The sequence below is a fragment of the Alligator mississippiensis genome, chromosome 4 (assembly GCF_030867095.1).
Source record: "Alligator mississippiensis isolate rAllMis1 chromosome 4, rAllMis1, whole genome shotgun sequence".
NCBI lineage: Eukaryota > Metazoa > Chordata > Crocodylia > Alligatoridae > Alligator > Alligator mississippiensis.
The window spans coordinates 164,478,420-164,500,407 of record NC_081827.1 but is presented as its reverse complement, the minus strand read 5'-3'; the positions used below and the strand labels follow the sequence as shown (position 1 = coordinate 164,500,407).

At 52.4% G+C, this 21,988-nt stretch overlaps 1 protein-coding gene across 1 annotated transcript; it reads left to right on the top strand.

Annotated features, from left to right (window-relative positions):
- Positions 1–16: 16 nt before the first annotated feature.
- On the top strand, positions 17–16,935 carry CDC6 (cell division cycle 6). Its single transcript, XM_059726966.1, has 12 exons — positions 17–5,423; positions 5,518–5,696; positions 8,875–9,133; positions 9,217–9,412; positions 10,330–10,505; positions 10,826–10,932; positions 11,270–11,409; positions 12,046–12,146; positions 13,622–13,686; positions 14,578–14,789; positions 15,128–15,268; positions 15,751–16,935. The coding sequence occupies exons 2-12, from the start codon at positions 5,534–5,536 to the stop codon at positions 15,838–15,840; spliced, it is 1,650 nt and encodes a 549-aa protein (XP_059582949.1). The 5' UTR covers positions 17–5,423; positions 5,518–5,533; the 3' UTR covers positions 15,841–16,935.
- The last annotated feature ends 5,053 nt before the right edge of the window (positions 16,936–21,988 follow it).

Here is a 21,988-nt window from a genome sequence, read left to right as displayed (position 1 = left end):
CTTATCTTTGTCCAGGATTTCCCCTTCACACATTATTGTGGCCTGGTAGATCAGCAATTCCAAAACTTGCTGATTTATGCGGAAGTGAGAGCTCTTCAGTTTCCCATGTGCAGTGATTCTCAACCTTTTTATACTTGAGGCACTCCTTAGAAAATGCCAGCTTTTAGCTTTTGTTATTTTTCCATGGTCAAGAAACAAAAAGCAATTCTTACGTTGCAGAGAACTCAGAAAGACCCCAACCCAACAGGTCAGAGTGGTTTTTTGCCTCTGGATTCCTATTTGATATCTCTCAGTCTATCCTGTGCATCATGTAGATGTTTCCACACCTAACTGTGTGGTACCCTTAAGAGTCTCTCAGAACCTGGCTGAGAATCGCTGCCTTAGTTCTAAAAAGAGGGTAATAACGTATCTGTCTCTATTTACTCTTTTTGCTCTCTGAGTGTTTGATCTTGCATCCGGTATGATGCGACTGCTCCACCAGTCTTGCTGCTTTCTGTGGGACAGAAATGGAAGATCCAGCGGAAGGTCCCAGCTGGACCATGGCAGCAGTGGCCTCCAATTCCAAACGCGTATGGCCATGCAGAAGCCCAACACCCTGCCCTTGACTTCTGTGGCAATTGCTAGTCCTTAGGGCTTCTCAAAATTGACTGCAGTTTCGTAGTTGGTAATGTCGAAAGGGACCTGAGCAGATCATCAAGTCCGACCCCCTGCCATGGGCAGGAAAGAATGCTGGGGTCAAATGACCCCGGCTAAGTGTCTATCTATCTAGCCTCCTTTTGAAGACGCCCAGGGTAGGAGCCAGCACCACTTCCCTTGGAAGTTGGTTCCAGATCCTAGCTGCCCTGACAGTGAAGTAGTGCCTCCTGATGTCTAGCCTGACTCTGCTCTCCATCAACTTATGGCCATTATTCCTTGTTACTCCCAGTAGTGCTCGGGGGAACAAGGTCTCTCCCATTGCCTGCTGGTCTCCCTTGGCCAGTTTATAGGCAGCCACCAGATCCCCTCTCAGCCTTCTCTTGTGGAGGCTGAACAGGTTCAGGTCTCGTAGCCTCTCCTTGTAGGGCCTTCCCTGCTGCCCCCTGATCATGAGTGGTCCCTCTCTGGACCCTCTCCATGTTGTCCACATCCCTCCTGAAGTGCAGTGCCCAGAACTGAATACAGCACTCCAACTGTGGTCTAACCAATGTCATATAAAGGGGAAGGATCACCTCCTTGGACCTACTCGTCATGCATCTGTGGATGCATGACAGAGTACGGTTGGCCTTCCTGACTGCGTCCCCACACTCTCGACCCATGTTCATCTTGAAGTCTATAATGACTCCAAGATCCTTTTCTGCCTCTGTGCTGACGAGAGGGGAGTTCCCTAGCTTGTAGGTCTGCTGCTGGTTCTTTCTCCCTAGGTGCAGTACCCTGCACTTGTCAGTATTGAATCCCATCTTATTCTCATTTGCCCACCCCTGAAACCTGTCCAGATCCAATTACAGCCTATCCCTGGGCCCTTCTAGCGTGCACACTTCTCCGCACATCTTCGTGTCATCCGCAAATTTGAACAAGGTGCTTTTCACCCCCTCGTCCAAGTCGCTGATGAAGGTGTTGAACAGTGCGGGCCCGAGGACCGAGCTCTGGGGGACCCCGCTGCCCACATCCCTCCAGGTCAAAAATGACGCATCCACCACCACCCTCTGGGTGCAGCTCTCCAGCCAATTGGCGACCCATCTGACTGTGTAGGCATCAACACCACAATCTCCTGATTTTTTTTAGACGAGAATGGGGTGAGAGACAGTGTCAAAGGCCTTCCTAAAATCCAGAAAGACTATGGTCACTGTGACACCATCTCAACTCTGACACACATTCATGTTACTAGATATTCAGAAATGGGGGCCCCAACATGGTATGCCTTGATTTTCCCCCCCTCAGAAATGGATGCCTTGTTCCCATGTCGTTTTGGAAGTTAGAATCCCTGCTTTCTGCAAATCCATTCCTAGCTTCTAACGAAACAAGCTGTTGCTTATGAAAGCTTTATGCCCCTCTGAAACGGTCTGTGGTGCCACCCTGCTCTGCCTTCAGGTAGAAGGTGTAAGACTTGCTGCAGCCTAGCAGTTTTCAATAAAGCTCCCTACAAACAGAGGGGCATCAAAGGCTTGTGAGACCGAGTCTCTTCGGGATATGGTGCAGAAAATCTGCATGCACCATGCTTCTGGTCCTATTTAGGAAGGACTTGCCATCAGGTGCTACTGCTGCCTTTTTGGGACTGATGAGCAGCAATCTAGCCAGCCAGCTAGGTTAGCCTCTGGTATCTTGAAGGTTTTTGTCTGAATTACCTGCAGCTCTTGGACTTGTGGTGGCAGAGCCTAGAGAAAGGGGTTCAATAAAAGCTATAATGGTTCTAGGCTAACTGGAAAGCATCTTATTTCCCTGTTCTGAAATATTACTCATATGCTGGGCAGGGGCAGGGGAGGGATGCACTTTGCATTGCTGGGGAAACCTGAAACCACATGCTATTGAACTGCTCTGCACTAGCCAAGTGCTAGATGAGAAGTGTCTCCTGTCCCCCCACTCCACCCTGGACTTGGTTCTATGCTGGGGCGAAGGATTCTAAACTACCACTCAGTTCCTGGGGTTTACATGTCTCTCCATTTTCAAATAACTAGGCCTTTGAGGAAGGGCTAATCGGGTTTCCTGGGCCTCACCTGTGCAAGGAAGGTAAGTGTTTTACAGAACTCCAGCTGAATCCTACCCGCCATTAAATAGCTTTTCCAGTTGCCTAGGCTGCCTTCACATCTTAAAAATCTACTTGTTTCTTCTTTTCTCCTGCTTCAGGAAGAGGCAGCTTCTCCAGGTACAGCTACTTGTGTGTGTAGTTGGCTCTGGTTCTCAAGTGTAATGGAAAAAGGCTGCCCAAGTTTGTGGGAAGAGAATTGGCTTCCATGCCTGCTCTGTGACCATAAGGAAGTTCCTGCATCTGCTTCCCTTCCAGATTGTACACCCTTCTGGGCAATGACTGCTGCATTAGGTGTTCATGTGGTACGGGGCAGGCTAGGACTCTGATCTTGGCCCTGGGTCATTTAGAGGGGGGGTGATTTAATGGCTCCTTTATCAGTTCTTCATTTTTCCTTTGCATTTGTGGGGGAAGAACAGGAATTGCTGAAGGTTTCAAATTTCCCTAATCTGAGGGCATCTGTCAATATTTACCTTTGCTACAATGTTCTGGTTTGTTGAGGTACAATTAAAGAAAGCTTCTGAATATAAGGTACACCAGCCCCTCCTGCCACCACCCTTCCAACAGCCTTGAGTATGGGGGGGACCTTGTTTTTTAAAAGGGAAGATCTTTGCATGCTTATTTACTGAAAAAGCCTAGTTCACAGCACTAGTCACTGTGCCTCTCTCTGTAGCCTTAATCTAGATGGTGGCTGTGTCAGCTTTGGTACTTCAGGCATAGAGGTGAGCTCTATTTTGGCCTTAAGACTATTGACTTAGGTTATGATTAGTAGGGGTAAGCCATGGATCCATCTAACTCTCAGCATGCGACAGCTACGGCCTAGCATGGGTACAACTACTGTAGGTTACTGCAAGGTAACTACTAAAGCAGTGGTTTTCAACCTGTGGTCTGCAGACCCGTGGGGATCCATAGACTGTCTGAGGGGTCCATGAAAGATGACTATGATCAATCAAAAATATGTCAATACCTATGCTTACAATTCAAAGGGGTCTACGCTGCCATTTGAAATTTTGTAAACCTCTATGAATGAAAAAAGGTTGAAAACTACTGTTCTAGAGTCTGGCCTGTTAAATGATTACCTGAAGATATAATTGCAGCAGCTCTTTTTCACTCCAGCCCCTTTCCTGTCCTGCCCTCTGCAATATTTTCCTCATTTTGTAGTATGGGGAGTGGTCAGTGCTGCTTGGCTTGGTATTGAGGTGTCTAATGGGGCTGGCTGGGAGGAAGCCCCAAGGTTTTGGCAACTCAGAGTCCTAAAATTAGCTCCTTGTAGTACCTGTTAAGGCCTCGCTTGGTCACAGAGGTAATTCAGGAATCACTTCCTGACACGGCACTCTAGAGCTATGACTAACATTTCTCTGGGATGCACCTCACCCACACCTGTCCTGGTTCAGGAAGTCATGCTCCTGCGTGAATCACATAGCAATGAAAGCCATGGAAAGGGAGAGAATTCACCCTCGTGCCTGGACATGTCTTCTCTCGCTTGCATCCCCACCTAGACTGGGCACAGGTGGTGTGTGGCTCTGGCAGCCAGGCCTGGGGAAGGCTTTGCAGGGGCTACTGTAGCTGGTGCCCATTCCTGGCACCTTGGCTTTGCCCTGGGTGGCCTTGCAGTGGCTCCCTACAGCTCCAAAATTTGGGCAGTCAGGGAGTCAGGTGAACTGGTCCCTCTAATTCGCTCTTGACTGACATCTTGGATGGCAGCTAAAGGTGACTGGAGGCCTCCAAGCTGGGCACAGTAGGGCTTAGGCTGCAGCAAGCACCACAGCTGGCAGGAGCTGGATCAGCGCTGTCAGGTGTAGAATAATGATCGTATTTGTACAATAATTTCAACCCGTGTATGATGTTATGTACAATCAATAATAGTAAAATTGTTTAAAATGTACAATAATTTTTAAGGCAGTTAATTGATGCAACATATGCAAAACCCAAGTGACTCTCAGGAAGTCTTAACTGACTTTTGGGTTTGCCGTCAGCACTTCCTTATGAGTGCTTGTCTCAAAATAAATGCTTCAGCTTTGATGATCCAGTCACTCAGCGGCAAAGTATAGTGAGCAATATAAAGTAAACAATAAGAAGACTTATTTGCATACTTTTTTTCAGTGTATGATAGTTTTGTTTTAGCAAATACGATAATTTTGAACTTCCAGTATGATAATTTCATATTTAAGACCTGGCAACATTGAGCTGGATGCTGTGCCCCTGCTCCCTCCCCTTGCAGCCCTCTGTGCTTCCCTCCTCCCCACTACCCTTGGTGACTGCAGGGCCAGCCAGCACTCCTGGGCAGGGGCCCACTCAACCCCCAGTAGGGGGTCCCTGCACTGCCTTTCCTAAGGGTGGACAGTAGGTTGCCACTACAACTCCCAGCATGCCCTGAGACCAGGACTCTAACTCCCAGCATGCATCGCCGTAGGCACATTACGCTTCAGGAAACAACTGTCAGGCCTACGCCTCCCGGCATGCATCGCGGCCGCCATCCGGCGGCCCTTGCCCAAGCCTGGCGTCCTGCGGTCTTCAGCGAGGGGGGGCGTGGAACGCGCCTCTGATTGGCTGCTGGGGCCCTGGCAGAGATGGCGTGGCCTTGTTGGCGCGGAGTAACGCCATTGGCGGCCGCGGCGACTGGGGCGGGGCCGGTTTGGTGGCGGTGGCGGGAACTCGGAGGCTAAGCGTGATCAGGGCTGAGAAGCCGGATCCGGACCCGAGGGTGGGCAGGAGCGGAGCGGAGCGGGGCTGGGGGCACGGGCACGGGCACTGCTGACCGGGGTCCCGGCCCCACTCACCTTCCCGTCCTCTCGCAGGTAAGGAGCGAGCGCCATGCCCAGCACCAGGGCCCAGGTTCAGACCGCCATCGGCTTCCCCAAGAAGAAGCTTGCCCGGACGCCCAGCAAGGGGCTGGGGAGCTGCCGAGCCCCGGAGCCCAGCGGAGCCACTCTGGGCCCAGCCCCAGCGCTGCCCCTCAGCCCTCGCAAGCGCCTCGGTGAGCACCCGCATCGGGCCCACGTGTCAGGATCGAGCCCCCGTGCGGGGTGATGTGACCCCCGGGCCTGGGGGCAGGGAGTGCTCCAGAGCAGGCAGGATGGGCACCCGGCAGTGGTGGGGATAGCCTTGGGGGTTTCCTCCAGCCCTGCTCTCCTGGGCCCCGGGTCCTTTCTGCCCTGCCTGGGCCTGGCTGGAGGCTACAGAGATGCCCAGCACCTGGTCTGCCCTCAGGCAGTGCTGTGTCCTGCTTGGGGGGAAGTCCTATCTCTGGGCTCCTGAGAAGCTATGTTGCATCTCTTGCTTCCTGAGGGGCCTGCTCTGACTTTGAGACCCTGGCTCAGCCCCCTGCTGGGTGCCCCATGACATGGTGCTGTTTAATAGGGCCGGGGCCATCCCTGCATATGCCATCAGGTTTTGTTGCTTGGGCCCCAGGGAAGAGCATGGGGCTCTGAGGCAGACAGGAAAGGAGCAGTCCCAGGGAGTCTTAGAGAAGTACAGCTGGAAACAACCTCCAGAGGTCACCTAATTCCACACCCTGCCTGAGGCAGGATCAGTCCTATCCAAACCATTCTGTACAACGTGACATAAACCTACTGCCAACCCTAACGCAACACAGATCTGGCACCCAAACCTGCTGCAGGCAAAGCAGGGGAACCACGGCAGCCAATGTCCTGCTTCTGTGAAATGTTGTCTGTCAGTATATGCTCAAGAGAAGTCAGGTAGAGGGCCATGCTCCCCGATACAGAGAGAGGCAACGCCTGCCGCCCCCCGCCCCCCGCCCGATCGTAGGGTAAAATTCCTTCCTGACTCTAAATATGGAGAGGACGGGGCAGAGTCTGAGGAAGGCCAGCAGGCACTGCAGTGGCACCACAAAGGCTTCCGTTTGGGGCTGAGCAGTTTGCTGTGCCACTTGGGACATTGGCCCTCTGACACTACCCCCCGAAAGAGAAAACATTCCCTTCCCACAGTTGACCAAAAAGAAAGAGCTCTTGGAGCTGGAGGGGAGGAGGGAGAACCTACAGATCGCCAGGGATCAAGAAAAACTAACTTCTTAAAGTCAGAAGCTTACCCCTTGTGAAGCTGTGCCTAGGGCTGCTTCAGGGGGACTTTGGGGAAAGGGAGACCTAATACGGTTTCTTGGGAGCCCTGAGGCAGAACTTCCTTTGAAAGGGGTGTGCTGCATGACACTGACCTCTAGGATGAAGGCAGAGAAGGAGCTGGATGTGAGGGGGATCCCAGGCTCCCAGCCCCACTCTGTAGTCCATGGTTGTGTACAGGATCAAGCCTTACCCTGGTAGTCGAGGGCGTGAGGGTCACCCCCATTTGTTCAGGGGCTGTGATGGCTAAACGCATGCCTTAGTCTTCTGTGTGGTGAGTGCCTCACAAGTTGCCATCCCAGGGATCATCCACACCTCAAATTCTAGTGCCAGTGTGATTGGGCTGGCAGTGGTTTTTTTCATAGAAACATAGCTTATTTCATTGGGAGGGTATTGCTTAGGGTCCCTAACTCATGGCCTGCAGGCAACACATCCCCTGTGATGCCTTCCAGTTTGGTTTCTGCCTTAGAGAAATGCTGTTGTCTTGGGCTCGAGCAAAATCTGATTATGCTTGCAATGCATTCCTTGTTTAGTGGCTGGCTGCTAGGCCTGCTGAGGTTGGGAATCCCTGAGGTGTTTAACCATCTCAACCAAGCAGCCCTGGATACTACTATATTTATCCAAATCCAAGATGACTGTGAATTTAAGATGTGCCCCCCACCCCCCTAGTTATTAGGTTCCTGATGTAGAACACTAAATTTGTTTTAATTTTTCTATGTTGAGAATCTAGTTATTGGAGAGTCTTCTTAATTTCATCCCACTTTACCTATGCACCTCCTTATTCTGCACTCCCTTTCCCCAGTGCCCTTTCCCTGAATACCAGCTCACTCCACATGTCCCTTCCCCTGCACACTCTGCTCCTCTTTCCACACCTTGTACCCTCTGCCTGCTGTGTGAGCTACCCTGGCCCCATCCATAGCTGCAGCAGCTACTTGCTTGGCCCATACTCAAATCTAAGATAAGGGTTTTTCCCCCCATGCTGAATGGGGAAAGAAACCTCATCTTAGATTCAAGTAAATATGGCAGTTGTCTCTAAATACTTGATTCTGCTTTTTTGGTGATGGTAGCAGCCTATGAAATGTGAACTGGTATAACCCATGCAGCAGTATCTCAAATCTGCAAACAGCCTGAGCCAATGCCTCTGAGAGGGGTGAACTCCCTTCTCTGCTTCTCTAACTGCCAAAGTTGCTCTAGGCCTTAATAGTACTTACCATTCCTGATCTTTCCTTTCTTCTCTGGTTAGTGGGATTGCTTTAGTGTAGGGGTGGCCAGCTTGTGGGACTTGCGCCACAAGTAATGGGCACATGCCAGATCTGGGAGAAGACAGCACACCGGCATATAGGGCAGGGAGCACAGGGAAGGAAGCAGAAAACAGAGCAGTAGATTGGGTAGGGAAGGTAGGTCAGAAAAAAGCAGCAGATTGGATGGGGAAAGGGGATCAGAGGGGCACTCACGGAGGATGTGGGGTTAACTTGTGGCATGCCTGCCAGACAGGTTGGCCTCACTGTTTTAGTGGATGGAATGGGGGGTTTGAGTGCAGCTAGAGCTGGGGTGGGCAAACTACAGCCCACAGGCTGCATCTAACCTGCCAGGCAATTTCATGTGGCCCATAGGCGGGTGGCCACCAACTAATAGCATCTGGCTGAGCCTGGAGCTGCCCCTGCTGTACTCTGCATGGGGCTGAGCTTTGTCCACTCCCACCAGGACAGTGTGTGTGGGAGGGCCCTGGCCCTGGCCAGCATACGACTTCTGGGCAGAGCTGTTGCTACTGCAGCCACCCAGGGAACTACTCTGCTCCCCCCCCAACCTCCAGCAGCTCCTCCTCATGTCTCTGCTGCAACAGTTCAGGTAGCAGGTAGGGAAGCAGTGGGGCGGGGGGAGGATTTTCAAGAAGTGCTTCTGGGGGAGGGGGAGGGATTTCCAGTGGCAAAGGTCAGGTGCGACCCTCTTCTGTTCTCGAGAGCCTGCCACGTAAGCTCATCCTATGGCAAGGTATCCAGTTGGCAGGTCTTCCTGTAGCTGTTCCTCTAGCTCTGCGCTGCAGCTGCCTACTGAGCTCAGTACTTCTCTGCCATGCAGGCGACGACAACCTGTGCAACATTATCCAGTTGGCACCCTGCTCCCCAACGAAGCAGAGCAAGAAAGAAAATGGACCCCCATCTGTCTCCCACAAAGGACGGCGCTTGTTCTTTGGTGAGCAGCTGACAGCAAGATCTCCTGACAAGAGAAGCAATTTGGTTCTGTCCCCAATTCGCAAGGGGCAGGAGACCCCACGGAGCTCTGAATGCTCTCCAAAGAAGGAAGTTGTGTGCACACATCTGTTCAAACAGGAAGGTAGGTGCTACTGCAGTTGAGGTGGAGAGAAGGCCCCAGGGCAGCTCCTGCACCTCCTCTTACGTGTGGGTCTCTGTCTTTAGGTAGTTGTTACCAGCAGGTGAAACGTGTCCTGCACACGGCTGTCCCCGATAGACTCCATGCCAGAGAGAAAGAGACAGACTTCATCAAGCAGTTCCTGAAAGAACACGTCTGCAGGGAGAAACCCGGCAGCCTCTACATCTCTGGTGCCCCTGGCACTGGGAAAACTGCTTGCCTGAGCAAAATCCTGCAAGACTTCAAGGTACAGCCACACCTGTGCTTCAGGTGTTGGACTCAAAGGCTTTGTTACTGACACATTTGTCTTTGCTGTAGCTAAACCTGGAACAAACCTGCCTATTGCAGGCCCAGTGCTCCTCACTCGCTTTGACAAGCCAAATCTCAGTGCTGTGAAATCTCTTGGGCAATCTGATGTCAGGAGAGAATATTTCTTGGAAGTTGGAGGTTAAGTGTCAAATGTGGTTGGGGGCAGACAGGGAAGAGAGGAAATGGTGAAGAAGCCTCACTTTCCTTTGACCCTACCTCAAGGCTACTTCTGCAGTTTGTTACAGCTCAAACACTTGGCCCCAGTGACTAGGTAGCAGTGATTTTTGCACATGAGGTGTGTCTGTGTGCAGAGCAAGTCAGTTTTACTGGGGTCCCTGTCTTTTGGGGCTTTGATTCAGGTAAATAAATGCCTTGTAAATGGCGGAATGCAGAGCTGTCCCTAGGGGTGTGGGGGGGTGGCGAGTGGCCAGAACTGGAAGCACCAGCGGCTCGCAGTGCATGACGGCCACGGTGGGACCTATATGGCACTGGCTGCCGTGGGGCCCCCCAAAGCATGGGTCTGGGTGGTCACCCCAGTTCGCACCCCCCTAGGGACGGCCCTGGTGGAATGGGGGAAATGGAGCTGGTGGCTCAGTGAAGAGTGGAGTCTGAGGAAGAGGCTGTGAGAAACAATAGGAGGAGAGGGGCACTGGGATGCAGCTGTGGGGAGTTTGAATCTGCCATGATGCTGCAGGGATTTCTGGAAGAGGGGAGAGGGGGATCATTGCTAGCAGGTCTTCAATGTGAACTAGACTCATGAAGCATAGGTCTGCTGGTCTGCTCTATCACGAGGATGGGTAAGGTGGGATCCGAGTCATACCATGTGTGACGCATGGCTTTGTGTCTCTTTGGCAGGGCAAGCTCACGGGGAGCAAAACCATTGTGCTCAACTGCATGTCCCTCAGTAGCTCCCAGGCTGTGTTCCCAGCGATAGCGGAGCAGATGGGCCTGCAGGCAGTAGCCAAGATGGCTGGGAAAGAAATCACGAGGAAGCTGGAGAAGCAGCTGACAGCAAAGGGGGCACCTATGATGTGAGTACCTGCCCCAGGGCACTGGAGAACATGCTCTGGAAATCTTCCTGTTGTGCCGAGGGCAGCTCTTTATGTCTAGAGGCTGAGCAAAAGCAGCCCATATGGTAGAAGTGTTCTCAGGCAAGTGCAACCAATTAACAAATTAAGTCAGTGCTGATCTTTTCCCCACTAGATGGGAGAATAGGTCAGCAGCATTCTCCCTGGCTCATATTTTGCTACCAGGCTTGTGCCTTGCCAGGCTCAGCTGAGGTAGCTCAGTCTCTAGGGCTTCTGTGTAAAGCATTGCTGCTCACTGGAGCTTTTCTCCTCCCTCTGCGTAGCTTGCTGGTGCTTGATGAGCTGGACCAGCTGGACAGCAAAAGGCAGGACGTGCTCTACACAGTGTTTGAATGGCCTTGGCTTGCCAACTCCAGGCTTGTCCTCATTGGTAAGTGTCCTAGAGAGAGACACCAGTGCCACGTCCTGCCTCAACCATCCTGAGCTTGCAGGAGCCCTAAGGGGATGATGCCTTTCCAGCTTCCTGCAGGGGCTACCTGGGAGTCCTCTCTGCTTGGAGGAGGAAGAACATCTATGAAGCTGGCTCTTGGCTGCAGAGATTCTATTCCTGCTGCTGTAGTGCCTGATGATGGCTGCTTTAAAAAATAAAGCATCATCAGAAGCTCTTAATCTCCCAACCCACCTTTTAGAGGGTCATCCCCATGCCCTGCTAGCCCAGGTTTCTTTCTTAAGGCTGCCATTACCAGCTCCTTTACTGGATTTTGCAGGAGTGGCCAATGCCCTGGATCTCACTGACCGCATGCTGACTAGGCTGCAGGCCCGGCCCAAGTGCAAGCCCCAGCTGCTGAACTTCCTCCCTTACACAAAGGATGAGATCACCTCCATCCTGCAGGAGCGACTGAAGCAGGTGAGCATGCAGGGCCTAGGTGGTCTTTCCTCCTTCTGGAGAAGAAGCTTACTGACACCTGCAGCTTCCTCAGCCTTTGAACCAGTCTCCATTGAGATCTGGAACCCAGTGAGCTGGCTGCTGGGCCTGGTAACCTGGAGACCAAAGACTCTTCTGCAGTGTTGGTTTCCAAGAGGGATGGCTTGGCTCGATCTCTGAGCTTGTTGCTTCTCAGTTGATGGACAAGATGGGGCAGCAGGGTGGCTTTTTCTGCTACAAGGTCACTTAGTGACAGACTCCAATCTCAATCCAAGCCCTTGGTTTCTGGTCCTAGTGTCCAGATGCCACAGTCTGGCAGAGGACAGGGCTCATGCAGTTGGGATGTTGAGAGGAGCAAATTACTCCTTTTCCCTGATTCCTCATCTTCAGAGCAGCTGATCTTGGCTACAGTGAGGTAAATGATATGCTCTCTTCCCAAGCCAAATGGCGACAGGCCTTCCCAGCTGCTGTGGAGCGTGGAGGAGACAGTCCACATATGTCCCAGCCAGATGGGTTATTTTCTCACTGAACATCAAGAAGTCAGTTATCTGAGACCATCTGTGGCTTGTGCAGCAGAGACCTCTCCTGTAACCCTTGTATGCTCTGTCTTCTTGGCAGGTGCCTGGTGCCCAGGTATTGGACAGTGCTGCCATCCAGTTCTGCGCGCGTAAAGTCTCTGCGGTCTCTGGAGATGCCCGGAAAGCGCTGGATGTCTGCAGGTGAATGACCTTCTTTGCCCTTCTGCCTCCAAAACTGGGGATATGTAGCTCAAGAGAATGAGACTTAAGGCTCCATTATGTCCCCTGCTTTCCTGCCAGGGAAAAGGAGGGGGGGGTGCTTGCATCTCTACAGGAGCCCTGCCTCCTGACCATGCTAATGTCTGAGACTTTCGCAGTCCATTACCTATGGAGGGTGAGACAAATGGGTTGCTGCCAGCCCCTCCCGCTGTGACTATAGATTGGTTAATTACATTTGTATTGCAAAAAGGCCCCATTAGCAGCTCTCAAGCAGGCTTCTTTATGGAGCTGAACAGTCTTGCTTTCAGAGTTTCATTCTCCCCAGTCTCCTCCTTTTTGGCCTGTTTCTTCTTTCAGTTTTGTTACAGGAAGGGTGATTCCATCCCCAGTCAGGAATCCTCCCTTTGCTAGGTGACCACTCTGCAGGGAGGTGGAAGGCTAGGCGAGTTTACTCCAAAAGGTGCTTGCTGTTTGAGGCTTCCCCACTGGCCCTTCGTGAGGTGGGGATGGGGCAGAGAGGATGCCCATTTGATTTAAAGGGGCTTTGGCTATTACATGTCGCCTGGAATTCAAGGTGGTGGAAACCCTGGATAGGAGGTGAACGCTGTGAGTACTGTTGGGAAAAGGGGGCAGCTCCCCAGTTTCTCAGAGACGGAGCTCTTCCCCTGCAACACCCTTCCCCTATGTCTGGCCCCATCCTACAGTAGTTTTGCCTGGTTCCAGCTCCTACCTGCTGTGAAGCTCTTTCCTAGGCTGCTCCCCTCCCAACCTCGATCCCATGCTGTTCCCACAGTAACTGGAGTAAAACGCTTAGCCTCGTTAGGGCTATGTTTTAAAGAGACGCAAACGAGCTGCTTCTAATGGGCCATGTGTACCGCTTGCACCTCACGGAGTCTGCGTTCACACTGTTTTATGCCTCCTTTCTCTGAGCACAGACCTTGTCATTAGATAGTTGTGAGTCTGTGGCCCCTAGAGAGCTCCGAGGCGTTGTCCCAGCCTTCCTAGTAGGAAGGGGGTTAGCATGTCAAGTGACTGCAGTTGAATATACACTAAGGGTGCAGGGGGCAGCAATCCCATGGGGCCTTTGACAAGGCTGTAGCTAGCAACAAGCATCCCTGCATGAAGGTAGACAGATGCCTCGCTGTTGTGAAGTGAATACTTGGCAGTGTCTGTAATCAGTATGCTCTCCTGGCTGGAGCAAAGCCTGAAGTGGAGATAGCCATTCATTATAGCCAGGGGCTGCCTGGATAGGTGTGCATAGCAGGTGGGGATGGCTGGGTAGGTTTTGGGTTCTTATGGGTTGCAAAGAGGACTTGATCTTGCAACATGAACAAAGCTTGGTTGGTCTGAGCTGCTCCATTTCATTGCAGATTGGGGGTGGGGGGACTGGGGACAGGGGGCACTCTCGCTTCCTTCCCCTTGCTCTGAAATGACTTGTCTAACTCTCTGTGTTGTAGGCGAGCCATTGAGATTGTGGAGGTGGACGTGAGAAGCCAAACTGTCCTCAAACCGCTGCCTGGCTGTAAGTAGCTGTTGCCTGCCTGAATCAGGAAGCGCTGCTCTCAGCTCTTTTGTCGCTCTCCTCGACCTTAATTGTAGCCTTCCTCACCAGTGGCCTATTTTGTGCCTTACTGGAACGGAACTCCCTGGGGATGTGCACAAATGGCTGGCATGCGGCAAGCTTCCCTTCAGTTTTCTGGGAGCAGGATGCCCTGGATGTGAAGGTCACACCTGCTCTTGTCTCTGGGGCTGCCTTTTAAATATGATGCAAGTACTTGGGCATAGGTGCAAAATACCAGTGCATGAAGGGAAGGCGTTGGAGGCAGGAGTTCAGCTGAGGACGCCAGCCAGTCAGTTGGGCTTCCAAGTGCAGATTGTAACTGGATGATGGTGGGGTGCGAGAGGAGGGAGTAAACGTGGCCCTGTCCCTAAGTCTGTGCCTCTGAGGATTTTGGACCTTGCCTCATGTGGGATGTTCCATTCTTAATGTGGGAGCTAAACCTTCTTGTGCCTTGGGGCCTCAGCTGGTTTAGTAGCCCTTGGTGAGTATGAACCATCTTTCCTGTGGCCTCAGACCATCTGAATGGGGCTGGCTTTGAAAGTCTGCTGTTTCATACTGCTGGCGTTCAGCCCAGTGCTGCCCTGCCAGTGAAGCTGGCTGGATCGGTTTCACTTCCTAGTTCTCACATGTGAGTCTGGCAGTGTGGGGCTTGGGTTTCCATCCCTTTTGGGGAGGGAAGGATGTTTTCATCACGCTTTCGCCTGTGGCTTCCTAGTAAACTGCCATGTCTTGTCAGGGTTGCCTTTAATCGGTAGCCGTTGCACAGTAGGTTTGGCACTATTCTGTTTGCTGTGCCCATGTAATTGCCTTGCTTGCCTGTTTGAGCTGACCCCAGCACTGTCTGTCCTACAGGCAAATCCCCGACATCTTCCATGGTCTCCCCAGTTCCTAAGAGAGTTGGGCTCCCGCACATCTCTCAGGTGATCTCAGATGTATATGGTGACAGGATGGCCCCCAGAGGTGGGGAAGCCAACGACTCCTTCCCCCTCCAGCAGAAGATCTTGGTCTGCTCCCTGCTGCTGCTAGCCAAGCAGTCCAAAGCCAAGGAGGTCATGCTGGGGAAGGTGAGTTGAGGCACTGGGTGGTCTCTGCTTGTCTCTAACCTAGTTGAGCTGTGAGTTTGGTGTTTGAGTCCCTGGGTGTGAATAGCACGGAACCCTGTTTAGGCTTGGCCAAGGGCACTATAGGAATGGAGCAGCTGTGTCCTCCCTGGGGATCTGGGGTTGGGCCAGCCTTGTGCTGCCTTCAGCGAAGTTCACCCGTGCTGGAGGGGACCTGGGCCTAGCTACTGATCTGAATGATGTGTGAGCCCAGAAAGCCATCCAAGGCAGGGAAGGCTTTGCTAGACCTTGCCTGGTCCTCTTCAGCTCCTGTGTAACATGCTCTCTGTTTCCCATCCCAGCTCCATGAAGCCTACAGCAAAGTTTGCCGGAAGCAGCAGGTAGCAGCTATTGACCAGTCTGAATGCATCTCTCTTGTTGCTTCCTTGGAGTCCAGGGGCATCCTAGGTCTGAAGAAAGCCAAGGAAACTAGGCTGTCAAAGGTACCAGACCTGCCCCCAGAGCTGATAGCTGTGATACTTACAGAGCCCAGAAGGGGAGGTGGGGAGATTAGAAGTGAGAGGGTAAAGGCCCTGGGAAGGGGTTGGGGGGGATCATGAGTGGGGGAAGGGTGGGGCATGTGAAAGACTGCCCTGACCTTTAGACTCTTGCACTTGCATAGTTTTGTCATGGGGATGTGCCATCTCCTACTGGAAGACGTGCCTTTCCAGCCTTGCTCTCAGCAGCAGCCAGGCTTAATGTGGCTATGGGGTGCTGGGCTGGATGGGCTGGTGTCAGAGCATCAGTGGAAGGCTGGCTGGCCAGCACTGGTTCTCTCTGGTGGTGCAGTTCCTTCCTATGTGCATGTAGCTACTTGAAAGAAACCTTGCTAGTGGAGGTTGGTGTGATGAGTAGGTTGGGCTATGTCTGCTAGGTACCTTTGCAAGGCAGTTGTGCTTAGTAAGGAACTTTGTCTCTTCTCCAGGTTTTCCTGAAGATAGAGGAGAGAGATGTGGAACATGCCCTTACAGATGGAGTTTTAGTTGGAAACATCCTGGCCGGGGGGTTGCTATAAACTCCTCTGCCTTTGCACCTCTTGGAAATGGACAGCCGGGGGTGGGGGGTGACGACACTGATCTTGGACAAGTGCCATTATCCCCAGTCAAGACTTTTGCTGAAGCTGCCCAGGACTGTGACAGAGGAGTCTTTTAATAGATTAATGTGACTGCAGCATCTTGTCATAAAGCTGCACCCATGATTTTAAATGTGCCACTGGCTGGGATGGATGATGTCCCAGGTGAGCAGAAACGCAGTGCTGTTCCTAGTGAACCAGAAAATGGATTTGGAAACTGGCTCCAGGACCCCTCTGGAGCCTTGTGCGTGGCTCCATCTCTTTTCTGTATCCAGGATATTTTTTTTGACTTTGTGATGTTCCTTCCCCCCAGAAGCAGCACGTGTGTTGGGGCCCATCACGTTGCCTTTGCTGAGCAGCCAGAGATCAAAGGGGGAGGATGGTGTCATTCAGACAGCCAGAGCCTGTTCATAGAAACGAAACCATTAACAACGCAAGAGGCTGCAGGAGGAAATGAGATGGCAGGCGCTTCATTCCCAACCCCAGGCTCCTTTTGAAGTCTGGCTAGTTCCGCGTAGCAGATGTCACTCTTAGTAAAGCTCAATGTCTCTGGGGCTCAATCAGGACTTTGTATGAAACCCTGAGGGCCATGTGTATCTCCAGTTTTGTGAGCTGTGGACATGTGTGTTTCTAACTTGTTCATAGTGTGACAGAGAGTTGCACTAAGCTCTCTGCAAGAGCAGTGGTTTCTTCTCATCCCTGTGCTCTCAAATTGAATGTATAGTCTGCCCCCCGCCCAGTACCTCCCCACCTACATCTATGCCTCAAATTGCAGATCTTTGATCGGACTCAACTTAAGATTTTGAATGTGGTTCTACTTGTCCTTTTATGACCCATGAGGAGCCAGTGACCCAGTTCCAGTCTGATGACTTGCGTTTCCCTCTCGGCAGCAGGGGGCGGCCTTGTAACGCAGACAGGCTCTGCTGCCCTCCCAGAAAGTTTGCAAAGTTTTGAGGAAGATGTGATACATGTGCAAAGCTGGGGAAGCTGGGACGCTCCTTCTTGTTTTAGAATAAAAAGCCTTTTTTGATTTGGAAATTACTTCCTCCTTGCACAAAGCACTGTCATGTTTTTTCAGTCAGTCTCCTCCACAAGTGTGGAAGCAGTGTCATGTCGTGGCTAGTCTTTGAGACATGTTCTGTGCTGTCTGTTAAGAAATTTCCCCATCCTTGTCCCTCATCTCTGAAGTTAGAGCTGTCCTTGATTGGGCTCCTAATCCTACAGCAGGCTGTTTTCACCTGTTTTGCAGAACAAGGATGCAGTTATACCCTCCTTAAACTCCACTGCGGTGGCAGGCTCCAGCTGTATTTACAGTAGTGGGAAGCTGCTCTTTACTATTTGAATAAATAGGAAATCTAAAAGGAAGAAACGAATTGTAGGTCTTATCACCATGCAGAGCCCAGCATCCAGCTGCACATGAACAGTGTCATCTCTAAACTTTCTGAAAGAACACACTACTAAGTTTTCCATAGGTCATGGTAAATAATACAGGCTTTGACCTAAAATTGCTGCTTCCCTGATTGTCTAGGCAGATTTGGCTTAGGCAGATCTCCAAAGAAGCAGCAAGGGGAGGGGGGAAGCCAGGAGTTGAGTGTCTGAAGGTGAAACCCACACCAAGGCTGACTGGAGCCCCACCCCTGTCCCCTGATTCTAAATGTATTGCAAAGATGGTGCAGCTTGTCCTGTGAACTGCTTGGGGCCCCTTGCTGCTTATAGTGGAAGGGGATGTTCAGGCCTCAGGCTTGGCTGAGGGTTGCTGGCCCCTGTCAGGGGATCTGGGATTGTAATTTGCAAAGGGGAACTTGTATTCCTACCCCTTGGCGATCAAGTCCATTTAGGGCCCTGGGTGTACAGCTTGCATTGCTCTGCCTTTGTCCATTAGCTTCTGTCAGACATGTATGAAGAAGACTGCTGTTAAAGCTATTTTGCAGATGAGGAAAGGAGCATAAGTCTGGAAGAGACCTCCCTGGGCCCTTGAATCCCATCTGCACTCCCAGGCCAGATGTGAAGTGACTTAACTTGTCCCAGGCAGGAGAGCTGGAAGAAACCCCAAGAGGCCTGGTTCCCCATTTTGCCATACTCCCTGCCCATACAGTTGACCTGGGGGAACCCCTGGGATAATACTCGGCCCTTTGCAATTTATGCCCCTGTCTTGCCAATTACACAGCTTGGAAAGTGCTGGTGATCAACAGGTTAAAAGGCGGGTAGTGAAGATGAGCCACCAGCTAATAGGAGCCAGGCTCCAAGCAGGATTGAGAACAGATGGAAGCCTTGAGCTGTGTTGCCTTGTGCTGTCGCTGGAGACCTTGGGAGAGATGGTTGTTTCTGCAGTGTGGGCAGCTACCGTCTATATTGGGGCCAAGATCTTAGCGGACTTGCAGAGATGCTGGCTACTGGAATAAGGCTTAGCCTCTGCAGTGGTGGCAGAAGAGTAGCCTCTGCCCAGCCCCTTGAGCTGTCTTGCTGTTCTGGCAAGTTGGAAGGTTTCCCTTTTTTCCTGCCCAGGGTCCGGAAAATCACCGTATCCTGTCCCACTGCTGAAAGTGGCTGGGCTTTGACACAAGGTGTTTTGCTACACAATCCAAAATCAGCTTTGTTCTGTTCTTCCCCTGCTGCTTCTGGCCCCTGCAGGACTATGAGGAAATAAGGATTTGTCATGGAAGTCAGCTGCTCTGTTCCCCAGGCCTGCCTTTTGGCTTCAAGGAGCAAAGATGCCAAGTGAGATGTCTTTATCACATGGTCATGTTCCAGATTGTAAAGATGGGATGGTGCCTGCACAGTGTCTCAGTCTGAGTTGTGCTCATGGAAGTGGTGGTGCGTGGATCAGATGCCTCAAAACATGGTTAGTGTTAGCAGAGATTTCCTCCCCCGCCAACCCTTCCAAGCAAAGGCCATGATCCACTCAGGAGATGGTAAGCTGTTACACTTGATCTTGGCACCTTTGGGAGATCAGACCTACAGCTCTCAGCAGTTACAGCTGCCTCCAGAGTCAACAAGGGGAAACAGGTGCTTTGAAAAACAGGCTACTTGTGTGGAGGAGGCATCACGCCTACACTAGGTAAAATGCGACTGTCTGGTCTCTCTCCATCCCCTGAGGTGCAGGTGACCAGCCTGTCACTCTCCTGTTGCTTGCTAACCTGTGCTGCAGGTCACTTGAAGCAGACAACAGGAGCTATGCCAGCCTGCAGCAGCCTGGCTGCGATTCACCTTGCTGACCTGTTAGCTCCTGTCGGAGGGAAGACCAGAGACCACATTTCTTTAGGTCCCAACATCTGCCCCTTGCTCCCTGCCTAGGCCATAGGGTGGCAGAGATGGCTCAAAGGGGTTTGAGAGCTGCTTTATGTTGGCTTTTTGCACTGTTGCTTCTGCCTTGGTGCTGGCTGGTGGGGGGCCTGCTAGATGGGGTTCACCCCTTTGCTCTGACCCTATCCTTGGGTGGTGGGCAAGTGTTTGCTTTTTGCCAGGCAGGCCCTGTCAGAAGTGGAGGGCTGGGGGCTGTTCAGTGTCACGGGCTTCACTCTATCTCCTGCTTTGCCCCAGCTAATCTAGTGCAGCACCCAGCGAAACACGGGTATCTGAGAGCAATTAGTCTGGCCGGATGCTTGGGCATGGCCCCAGCCAGCCTCTTTTTTTTTGGCTTTGGCCTGTGGAACCAGCCCCCTCTTCCAGACAATCAGTGGTGGTGGAGCAGGGACTGAGCTCCCACAGTCGGCCGTGCATGTGTGGGGCCCTCTGCCTGGCTTCACATAGCAGCTGACTGCCTTGGCACTGGGGTTCCCTCTTTTAACAGCACTAATTGGGTTCTGAATCATGCTAGGCGGCTTTGATCTCTCAGCCATTTCCCACACAGCCTGGAACAGCCTCATCAGCAGTTTCTAATGAGGGGGCCTGGCCAATTCTCCCAACCCCCCCACCTCCCCGATCCCTCAATCCTGGCCTACTGGGCATCGGTGCAGCTGCCTGCCACTGGCTGGTCATGAAGCAGCTGGCAAGTAACATCTGTATTTTGGATCCTGTGTGACCTGGGGCAGCCTCGGAGGGCAGGACCAGAGCTTGGGGGTGTTCTGGATGCCAAGACTGCCCCCTGCTGGATAGTCAGGAAAGCAGGTGCCATCTGTGGGCACTAGGACTTGTTATTGCAGCTGCTACTTGAGCCCTGGACTCAAGCTGGTTGCTGGCAGAACCGGCTGGCTGTTGCCAGTGGCTGGGCTCCTGTTCATGCCCCTGTAGCTCTTTAGCTGGTTCAAGTTGTAATTGTTAGAGGTCACACAGGAGGTAGGGGCTTAACTCCAGTGCCTTGGCTAGATTCCAGTTTGGGACATTTCTGTCCTGATGTCCTGAATTCCACTTCCCCAGTCCCTGGAGGAGATTAGCCTGTGGTGGCGTGCAGCTATTAAGCTCTTGGCTCTGTTACACCTTAGAGGGGACGGCTTTGCATCCTGGGTGTGCGTACATCCTGAGGCTGCACAGTTCTCTAATGGGGGGCTCCTGGGAGACCGGTCCCTCCTTCTGGCATGGGACAGGCCCATATAGAGCCTCTTGGGGCTCTAGGCCAGGGTGCTCGATCCTTGTGCCATGGTCCAGATCCAGGCTGTGGAGCCAAGTTATCCAGTGGCTCCCCAACAGGTCCAGAATTTTTTTTGGTGGGGGGAAGCAGTAGCAATTAACACTGTCACCGCTCCCCCACAGCCAAACTTCTGATCTCCATGCAGCTAGATTGGCTCTGGCCCTCCATGGCTTGATTGGACTCTAGCCCCATGCACCTGGATCCAGCCCTGGCTGGGCCAGCATTGCATGCCAAATTGGGCCCACAGACCAGATCCAGTCCCCAGACTGACCTGGCACCAGCCCAGCCTGTGGAATGAAAATATCAGGCACCACAGATTTAGCCAGAGGGAGTTAGCATAGATCACCTTTCCTTGCCAGCCTTGCTGAACCCAGCTTGAGGCCTCCAGCCCCTTGGTCTCCCATGATTGGAGACCATGGCTCTCCCTACTTCCCACGAAAGGTACCTGTGTGCAGCATCTCTTCACATTTGTACTTACAGGGACAGCTTGTGACGCAGTGGGGACCAGCAGCCTATTAGGGCCCAGTATAAACCTGCCTGGCTCCAGCTCCCAACCCCAACCTTTAGTATCATGACCTGGGGATTCAGATCCTCTTGCTCTTTTATCTCTTCTAGGTGCTGGCCCCAACAAAGTGGGAAAAAGTTGATAGCAAGTGTCCAGGGGCTCCGCCTTTTAAGTATGATGGAGCTTCTCTAGGCAGCCAGGAGTTGCTGCTCCCAGCCAGCTGGCTTCTTGCATTTCACTTATTAATGTTTCATCCCAATGAAAAGCAGGACCAAACAACTGCATCTCAAGGGGTGTTTGCAGTTCTAGCTTTGATGCCAGTGGCCACCAGGCCAGGACCTGTTTGAAGTGCTCGAGTCAGTTTGGTTGTGTGAGACATGCAGCATGGTGGTAAGGCAGGTGTGTGTGGGGGGGAGGGGTATGGTGGCTACTGTGAATCCCTGGGCAGAGGAAGGTGGGTGGGTTTGGGTGCCCCTTCCCCTACCTGTCCTAGGGCTCAGGGCTTTTCCCCTCCAACCCTAACCCAGGCCTGTGGTAGCGAGTTCACCCCTGTAGAGACCCCTGAGTTCCAGCTGGGGTGAACGTGGCCCCATTGCTGCTGGGTCTTTTGGGGCACTGTGCTTTTGCCTATGGGGGCCTGTCCCTAAATTTGCACCCATTCCCCACACCCCTGCGTTGCTGGGTGAAGCTGAAGATCTCAAGATGCGGCTGCCTGCAGCCAGAGCTGGAGGGTGCTAGGACCTGGTGGAGCTGAATTCCTTTTGCAGTGGCAGACAGTGCATAGGCTAACCCAGAAACAGGGGAATCCTGGCTGCTGTTTTCCAAGAGGGCTTCCCCAGCACCAAAGGAGACTCCGGCCACCCAAGCCCTGACCCAGGAACCTACGCCAGACCAGGTAAGAGCTCCCCCTCGCTTGGTCCCCACCCAGTGCAAAAGGAGGACAAGCCCCTGGCACTGGGGAGAGCCTGGCAGGGTAGAAAAGCTGCTTTTCCTCTTTTGATTTTTTTTTTTAGCTCCTC